Source organism: Malaclemys terrapin, chromosome 4 (genome assembly GCF_027887155.1).
Source record: "Malaclemys terrapin pileata isolate rMalTer1 chromosome 4, rMalTer1.hap1, whole genome shotgun sequence".
Classification (NCBI taxonomy): Eukaryota; Metazoa; Chordata; order Testudines; family Emydidae; genus Malaclemys; species Malaclemys terrapin.
Window position 1 is genome coordinate 4,502,230 of NC_071508.1, and position 8,746 is coordinate 4,510,975.

General features: G+C 48.1%; 1 protein-coding gene across 3 annotated transcripts; it reads right to left on the reverse strand.

Moving 5' to 3' along the window:
- LOC128836904 (olfactory receptor-like protein COR8) lies at positions 1 to 8,394 on the reverse strand. Of its 3 annotated transcripts, none has more exons than XM_054027625.1 (2): positions 8,379 to 8,394; positions 1 to 941 (listed from the first exon to the last, which is right to left on the reverse strand). In XM_054027625.1, the coding sequence occupies exon 2, from the start codon at positions 937 to 939 to the stop codon at positions 1 to 3; it is 939 nt and encodes a 312-aa protein (XP_053883600.1). In that variant the 5' UTR covers positions 940 to 941; positions 8,379 to 8,394. The 3 variants fall into 3 exon arrangements, with proteins under 3 accessions (XP_053883600.1, XP_053883599.1, XP_053883601.1); XM_054027624.1 differs by lacking the exon at positions 8,379 to 8,394 and adding an exon at positions 6,615 to 6,626 and having other exon boundaries at positions 1 to 930; XM_054027626.1 differs by lacking the exon at positions 8,379 to 8,394 and adding an exon at positions 2,049 to 2,066 and having other exon boundaries at positions 1 to 906.
- Positions 8,395 to 8,746: the final 352 nt, after the last annotated feature.

Below are 8,746 nucleotides of genomic sequence, written 5' to 3' on the forward strand. Positions count from 1 at the left end.
TTAGCTGGGAATGTTTTTCCAGTCTATCACCCTCTTAAGAGCATCCTTAACCTCCTTGTTCCTCAGGCTGTAGATCAGGGGGTTCAACATGGGGACCACCAGGGTATAAAACACAGCAGAGATTTTCTCCTGTTCCAGTGAGTAGCTGGAACTGGGTTGTATGTGGCTTAAGCTCACAGGTCCATAGAACATGGTGACAGCTGTCAGATGAGAGGCACAGGTGGAGAAGGCTTTGCGCCTGCCCTTGGCGGAGCGGATCCTCAGGATAGAGAAGAGGATGTACAGATAAGAGATTATGACAAACAGGAGGGTGGACATGGCAATAACTCCAGAGAATGTTACAAGCAAAATCTCATTGATGTGGTTATCAGAGCAGGCAAGCTTCAGCAATGGGTTAGTGTCACAAAAGTAATGATTGATGATGTTGGGCCCGCAGAACGACAACCTCAGCAAGCCACATGTGTGGGTCAGTGAGTTCATGAGCCCCCCTACATATGAGCTGGCCACTAGATGAATACAGACTCTCTTAGACATAACAGCGGTGTAGAGCAGAGGGTTACAAATGGCTACATAGCGGTCGTATGCCATCACGGCCAGCAGGACCCCTTCTGTGGTCACAAACACGACAAAAGAGAAGTGTTGGGCAATAAAGGCAGAGTAAGAAATGCTTTTACTCCCCACTAAGAAATTCACCAGCATCCTTGGAGCGAAGACTGAGGAGTAGCAGAGGTCAACCACAGACAGGTTACTGAGGAAGAAGTACATGGGGGAATGGAGTCGGGGATCAACCCTGATCAACACAATCATCCCAAGATTCCCAACCAGCGTAAGAATGTAGATCACCAGGAACGCCGCGAAGAGGGGTATCTGCAGCTCCTGATGATCCGTCAGCCCCAGGAGTATGAACTGGGTCACCATGCTGTGATTGCCCTCAGCCATTTATACAGGGGTGCATGAAACCATACCTGCTGGGATAACAAGAGTGAGCAGCATGGAAGAAGGAAATTTCATGGCATGAATTAAATCTGAATGACACCGCCGGGCTTGAATGTGGGTAGTGAATATCTTACAGGAAACCAGCTGCCGTGATGTCTGGGAAGAGTTGGGATGGACCTTTAGATTTACACTCACTTTTTAATAGGGCTGAGATTTTAAAGGCTGTCTAGGAGATTTAGACATCCAAGTCTCCATAAAATTGACTGGAATTAGGCATCAAGTTCCCCATAGGGAGTTTCCAGATTCATGTCCATTATCACAAATGTTCTCCAATGAAATATGCCTGGCATGTGTTTGAGTTTGAGCTTGGTACTTTATATTGTCTGCTCACTGAGGGTAAGTTAGAAAGCACTCATACTTTAAATCCTTCCGGATTAGGGTGACCAGACAGTAAATGTGAAAAATCGGGACGGGGGTGGGGGTAATAGGAACCTATAGAAGAAAAAGACCCAGAAATCGGAACTGTCCCTATAAAATCGGGACATCTGGTCACCCTAGTCCAGATCATCCTTTTAGATGACTACAATGTCTGTTATGTCCCAGTCACTTGGTTACTACTGCTTTGTAAAACATCCCCTGGCAGTGTTGCTAATCTGCAACATCATGCAATTGGCTTAAAATCTTGAGATCTTTAAAAAATAACACACACGGGGTTTAGAGATGGGGCAGGGAAGGATAATTCTGTTTTGTGCAAGATTTTTATTTTTCAGAATTTGGTTTAGGAACAAACCCACAGTTTTTGAAAAGTCTCTGAAAAAGGGAACGGATCCCTGGAGTCATGGACACTGACAATTTTGGATGTTCCCAGCCCCCAGAGCAATCGGCATGTGTGTCTGTTCCAAGGCCATGGACTCTGGAAGCTCTGAGGTTGCTAGCAGGCCACTGGGCAGGTTGCAAAGGAGCTGGGCAGGTGAACTAGCAGAAACCAGGCAGGATTCGGATGCAGGCAGAGTTTCCTCAATTCCATGGTGCTGCAGTGAAATTGGCCCTTCTTCATGAAATGTCCCAATTTCACTCAGTCAGCAAATTGCAATGGAACAATGTTTCTGGGCCCTGGAGAGAGTCACGTTTTCAAGCTTTTCTTAGCAACCCTTAGGGCTAGAAACATACTTAAAAAAAATCGGAGATTCTTAACTGATCACATGACTGAAGGACCTGGGGCTTTAAGAGAAGCACCAAATATCATGAGAATTGGCAACTGTGCCTTCAATCTATGCTATCCTTGCTCTAGGAGATTTCTGGCCACTTGACTCCAGTCCCAATTTCTTATGCCTACTAGTGGTACACACTGCCAGGTCCTTCATCTCTCTAGGTCATTCGCCGTGACACAGGAATATGATACAGGTGGGAAATGGTGAAGAAATAATTTTGGCACAGAAGCGACAATGGAAAGCAACGTGCAAGGCAAGGATCTGAAGGAGGGGGAGGGAGGATGCTTGAAGAGGGAGCATAGGGGGGTTGCATGAAGCCACAGGTGAGAGAATGAGATAAAAGGAGAAATTGCTGTATAGAAGAGGAGTGTGGGGAGAGTGGAGAGAGAAAGAAAGAAGAAATAAGGCTGAAGAGACATGAAGGCAAAACTATGTAACGCCTCAAAAGTGAGACTTTCTCCATTTGTTTCCTTCTTCTGGCTTCCCCCTTTCCCCATTTTATCAAACACAACCAGCTTGTTTTCAATCCAAGGCCCTTCACAGGCTATCAACACCGTGAGGCGCATCTGCTATTGCAGTGTCATCTACCACCTCCGCCCTTCCAATGCTACCCATTGGTTACATTTTTCAAACAAACACGGGCATGACTGGGGCTGCTGCAGTGCAAATAATTATTGTTATTTCCCCCTTATGGTTCGAGATCGGCCACACCAGAACCCACCGGATCCCAGTGTCCGTCTTCCCCCCTCCCCCACTCACACGCACACACAACACTGGATAATGGTCAGACTGGCACTAGGGGCACGATTCTGAGATCGGCCTTTAATTCCTGGCTCTGCTACAGGCTTCCTATGTGATTCTGGACAAAGCAAAGATTTCCTCTTTGCCTCAATTCCCTCTTTGTAAAATTTGGGTAATAATCCTTCCTTTCGCCCACCCTCTTCTGTCTTGTTTAATAGACTGTAAGCTCTTGAGGGGGGGAACTCTCTCTTACTATGTGTTTCCAGAGAACCTAGTACAGTGGGGCATTGACCTCTAATTGATAACACAACAACAATAAATTACAGCCCTGACATATCTCTATAATTGGCTGTAGCCAGAATCTGAAAATCCTCAAAGGTTGCAGAAATCGGATCTGAATCTGATTCCAGATCTGAAGTGTGTAACTCATATTCATCTCTATGTCTAATACCAGATTCTTACCTAATATCCATCTGGACCTTTCAGGGTCTTCCATGAACCATATCCATTGCCCCTGTAATTTATCCTGAGACAGAAAAATGAACAATGTCTGTCTCAAGTTGCAAAAATGTTGCAAAAACAGCACATTTCCAAGTAAATGGAGAAAATGGAAAGTTATGTCCAGGAATCAGAACTGAAGGAAAATAGCTATCCCACCTCCACTGAAGGAAAGAAGTATTGTATCATAGCTACTGGTGGCAGAGAGAGTTCAATCACTCTTGATCCCTAAGGGATCATGTTAGGGCACCAAATACCTTTATATATACATCTCTGTGTCATTTAGAGATCAAGTCTCTGAAGTCACACCTCCAATTACAGTCTCAAGCCAGGCACAGAGGGGCTCATTACAATGCCCTCCTTGGTGCCCTAACATGCTACGTAGATTTGTTTATTTGCCTTTGCTTAGTTTTACGGAAAGCTCTCGCTGTTTTGCGAAGCCCCAGGAAGAAGTCTCAAGAGCAGTGTAACTGCAAAGGAATGGCTCAGTCTTTCTTTCCGTAGGGAGCACTCAGTGAATTCAGCGTCAACGTTAGGCTTAAAAGAAATCCAGACATGTTAAACTATGGAAAAAGCGCAGTTACAGCAAACAAACAACTGTAACTTTGTTCTGTGTAGATGCCAAGCAATCACCCTACCCTTACAATTAGTGCCTAATAATGCCTTACAATTTACCGCCCCTGATTGGGTCAAACTGATTTTTCATACAGTTTAAGGCCAGAAGAGGTCAATGTGATCATCTAATCTGACCTCCTGCATAACAAAACCTTGCCCAATAATTTATGTATCAAGCCCATAATTATTATTTTTTTTTAGCTCTCACACATCTTTTAGCTAGATATCCAGTTGGAAAGACTTCAAGTGACAGACAATCCACCATTAGCAGGAGTGTTGTAAGCAAGACAGGAGAAGTAATTCTTCCAGTCTACACAGCTGCAATAAGGCCTCAACTGCAGTATTGTGTCCAGTTCTGGGTGCCACATTTCAGGAAACATGGAACAAATTGGAGAGAGTCCAGAGAAGAGCAACAAAAATGATTAAAGGTCTAGAAAACATGACCTATGAGGGAAGATTGAAAGAATTAGGTTTGTTTAGCCTGGAAAAGAAAAGACTGAGAGGAGACATAACAGTTTTCAAATACCTAACAGGTTGTTGCAAGGAGGAGGGAGAAAAATTATTCTCCTTAACCTCTGATGATAGGACAAGAAGCAATGGGCTTAAATTGCAGCAAGGGAGGTTTAGGTTGGACATTAGGAAAAAAATCCTAATCGTTAGGGTGGTTAGGCACTGGAATAAAGTGCCTGGGGAGGTTGTGGAATCTCCATAATTGGAGATTGTTCAGAGCAGGTTAGAGAAACACCTGTCAGAGATGTTCTTGATGGTGCTTGGTCCTGCCATGAGTGCAGGGGCCTGCACTTGATGACATCTCGAGGTCCCTTCCAGTCCTATGATTCTGTCATGGGTTAAGTGATGCTTTTTGTTAAGATGGCTGGTGCTAGTAGCTGGGTGTGGCTCTGTTTTTTGCCCCCTTCCTCTGCCTGCACAGTTCTCAGCTCTAGGATACCGCTGCTTCTGTAGGCCACGCAGCAGGCTCCCCAGCCTTTAGAATTGCTTTTCCCCCTGCCCTGGGTCTGAGCTGTGTTGGGGGCAGGGGAGTGAGATGAAAACTCCACGGTGTTTGGGTGAGGGCAGAAAGGGTAGGGTTACCATACGTCCGGATTTTCCCGGACATGTCCAGCTTTTTGGGACTCAAATCCCCGTCCAGGGAGAAATCCCAAAAAGCCGAACATGTCCGGGAAAATCCGGCGCCGCTGGGCCGGGGGCTGGCCCGGGGCCGGCCTGGGGCCGGCGGTGCTGGGAGGCCGGGGGGTGCGCCGGGCCGCCGGGGGCCGCCGGGGACCGGCGGTGCCGGGGGGTGCGCCGGGCCGCTGGGTACCGGCGGTGCCGGGCGGCCGGGGGGTGCGCCGGGCCGGTGGTGCTGGGTGGTGCGCCGGGCTGCCGGGGACCGGCGGGGACCGGCGGTGCCGGGGGGTGCGCCGGGCCACCGGGGACCGGCGGTGCCAGGCGGCCAGGCGGTGCACCGGGCTGGCGGTGCCAGGCAGCCGGGGGGTGCGCCGGGCCGCCGGGGGGTGCGCCGGCGGTGCTGGGCCGCCGGGGACCGGGGGTGCTGGGCGGGCCGGGGACCGGGGGTGCTGGGCGGGCCGGGGGTGCTGGGCCAGGGACCCGGGGGCTGGGCCGGGGGTGCTCGGCCGGGGGCCTGGGGGCCGGCAGTGCTGGGCGGGCCGGGGGTGGTCGGCCGGGGGCTGGGGCCGGCACCCCAGGGCCCGAGCCGACCCAGGCTGGAGCCGCCAGGGGGGCCAGCCGGGGCCGCGCCTCCTCCCCCCACACTCCCCTTACCTGCTTCAGGCTTCCCGCGAATCAAATGTTTGCGGGAAGCAGGGGAGGGGGCAGAGACTTTGGGGAAGGGGCGGAGTTGGGGCGGGGGCGTGGACGGGGCTGGGGGCGGAGCCGGGGCCCCGTGGAGTGTCCTCCATTTGGAGGCACAAAATATGGTAACCCTAAGAAAGGGAGTGGCAGCAGTAGGAGGCAGAAGGGAGCAAATTGCATGGAAAAGAGGGGAAATGTTTGACTGGGCGTCATGGGTCTGAAAGGCAGCGGGCCTAGGGTTTAGGCTGTGATACCTCAGACCACTTCAATCTCGCCATTCCTGAGGAGAGCCCTGTTGGGTCATACATATAAAATCAAAGGATCCTAAAAGGAGCCTGGCATGTGGTTGAAACTTGCCCGTAGCTCAATGTTATTAGTTTTACAGTAGCAACTGGAGGTGCAAACTGAGACCAGAGCCCCAGAGTCCTTGATTTCAATGGGGCTTCTTACAGTCTAAAGCATGTTAAGCATGTGCTTATGTTTCCTTGGATTGGGGTTAGCGAGCTCAGTACCTTGCTGGTCTGAGCTCTTATTCTGGGTGAGCTGAGAAGTTGGGAAATGTCTGTAGATCCTAGGAGAGCTGTTAAAGCAGAACTGCAAAGAAACTGGAGGGATCTGACAGCTTTATATGGCATAGTGTGTGGATGCGGTTGCTTAAGGGATACTAAACATCACACTTCAGGGCTTAAACCAATCTCTAATTATTAGAGATCATGGCAGGATGTGGGGAAGGGCTGATTATTCCACACCTGCCTATTGAAGGTTATTAAACCTTCTTTTGAAACCTCTGATACTAGCCACTATCAGAGACATGATACTGCACTAGATGGAGCTCAGGTCTGATCCAATCTGGCAATTTCTATGTGTTTATCCAGGATTTCATAAAAAGACCGGTGAATCCAAATGCTTCTGCAGACCAAAGTCCTTCTAAAGAGAGAATCTGAACCAGTGGGTGCTGCCCCATTCCAAACGGAGTGACCGTAGGCACTTATCGGCCAGAGAGGGGGTGCTCGTGACAGGCGGGTGTCGAGGCCGTTACACTGAAAACTGAAATCTGAAGTCAGATTTGATTCAGGTCTCTCTTAAACAGCTATAAACAGATGCAAATCAAGAGGAACTGCATTGAAATCCCCTGGAGTTCCATCTATGTAAAACCTGTGCAAACCAGATCATAATAATCATAATAATAATAAAAACCTCAACCACAACAATATACTCCACTGGACAGAGCTTTCTCCATGGGGTACTCCTGGGGGAATTCTGCAACAAAACAATATTTTTAAATTCTGCGTATTTAATTTGTCACAATAACACTATATAATCACACCGGTTTCAATTATTTTGGTAATTTTTCAAAACACCTGCCAGCCACAGGGCCCCCCTGGCCCAGACACCTGCACCCCCTCCCACCCCCCAGAGCCCAGCTGCAGCCTTCCAAGCCCAGACACTCACACCCCTCCCTTTCCAAAGTCCAGGGAGCCAGAGGGAGAAACAACCTGATGCTGGGCCCTGTGCTTGTATGGAGTTTCCTGCATGTCACCTCCTCCTTTCAGGGTGTGCCAGGAGCCCTTCATCTCCATTTCCCTACCCTGGCAGCATCTCCTATGTGCAAGCTGGGAGCTGGACTCTGCTGGGTCCAGCGGCCCCTAGTGGCAGCCAGCAGCTCTGCAATGCCAAATCTGGGGGAAAGGGAGGAAATTCTGCACAGAATATTAATGTGGTGTGAATTCTGCACTGTGCAATGGTACAGAATTCCCCCAGGAACAATGGGGAGAAGAAGTGAGAACAAATGATCATGTCACTTAATACACTACTGGTCGATGCTCAGATATGATGGTGATGTAAATCCATATAGACTAGAATCAGAAAATGGAGCTTTATTTTGGGCCTCCTTCCACCCAAATGTGGAAGATCAATGATCCTTGTGCAAGAAAACGGGAATAGAAATAGTGGGCATGTGAGTAAAAATCTCTTCTCGCACCCCCGCTCCCAACAAAACAATAGATCTGAGGGCAATTAGTCTGTACCCAAAATGTCTGGCTGCAACGTGAGTCTTAGTTACTTAATTGTGCGATTCTGTCATCAAGAGATCTGAAAACTCCCGGGAATCTGTCTTGGCTTTATAAAATAGCAATAAACACTTCACCTTAAAACTCCGTCCTTTTACTAATGTAAATCCTTCAAAGTCTTTCAGTAAATGCCAGCTTTCATCAGCAGGTAGGGTTATACTTGAATCAAGCTGGGATAAATTATTAGAGTTCAGGTAGTTTGAATTCAATTGAAGTTTTGCCACTTGTCTTTAATAAGATCAGGATTTAGTGCAAAATATAGTCATATATGCAACTGACATGAAAAGTATCAATATATTTCTAACTGGTAAAGCAGAACTAAATGACAAACTTCACTTTTCTTCAACACTAAAAAAAAATGTCCATGTGGCTCTAAGTTAGTGGTTCTCAGACTTTTGTACTGGTGACCCCTTTCACACAGCAAGTCTCTGAGTGCGTCATACATTAAAAACACTTGTATATATTTAATACCGTTATAAATGCTGGAGGCAAAGCGGGGTTTGGGATGGTGGTTGACAGCTTGCGACCCCCATGTAATAACCTTGCGACCCCCTGAGGGGTCCCGACCCCCAGTTTGAGAACCCCTGCTGTAAGTACAATGTATGTACTGTATAGCAGGGAGGTAGTGCCACAGATAAGGCTGAGTTTGCTTCCACTAAAGCAGAGATTCACTGTGGTGTGCTGAGGTCACTGCCTTTCATGCTGATAATATTAACTCCTTGTTTTCTTGTACTCCCCTATTAATCTGTCTGTGTCCCGCTGTTCCCTCTTGACATATTTAAGCCATGTCCTCCTCATATTTACAGCACTACGCCCTGACTAAAGAATGAATTTTCTGAGAATTTGCTAGTGAATCTGTTAATT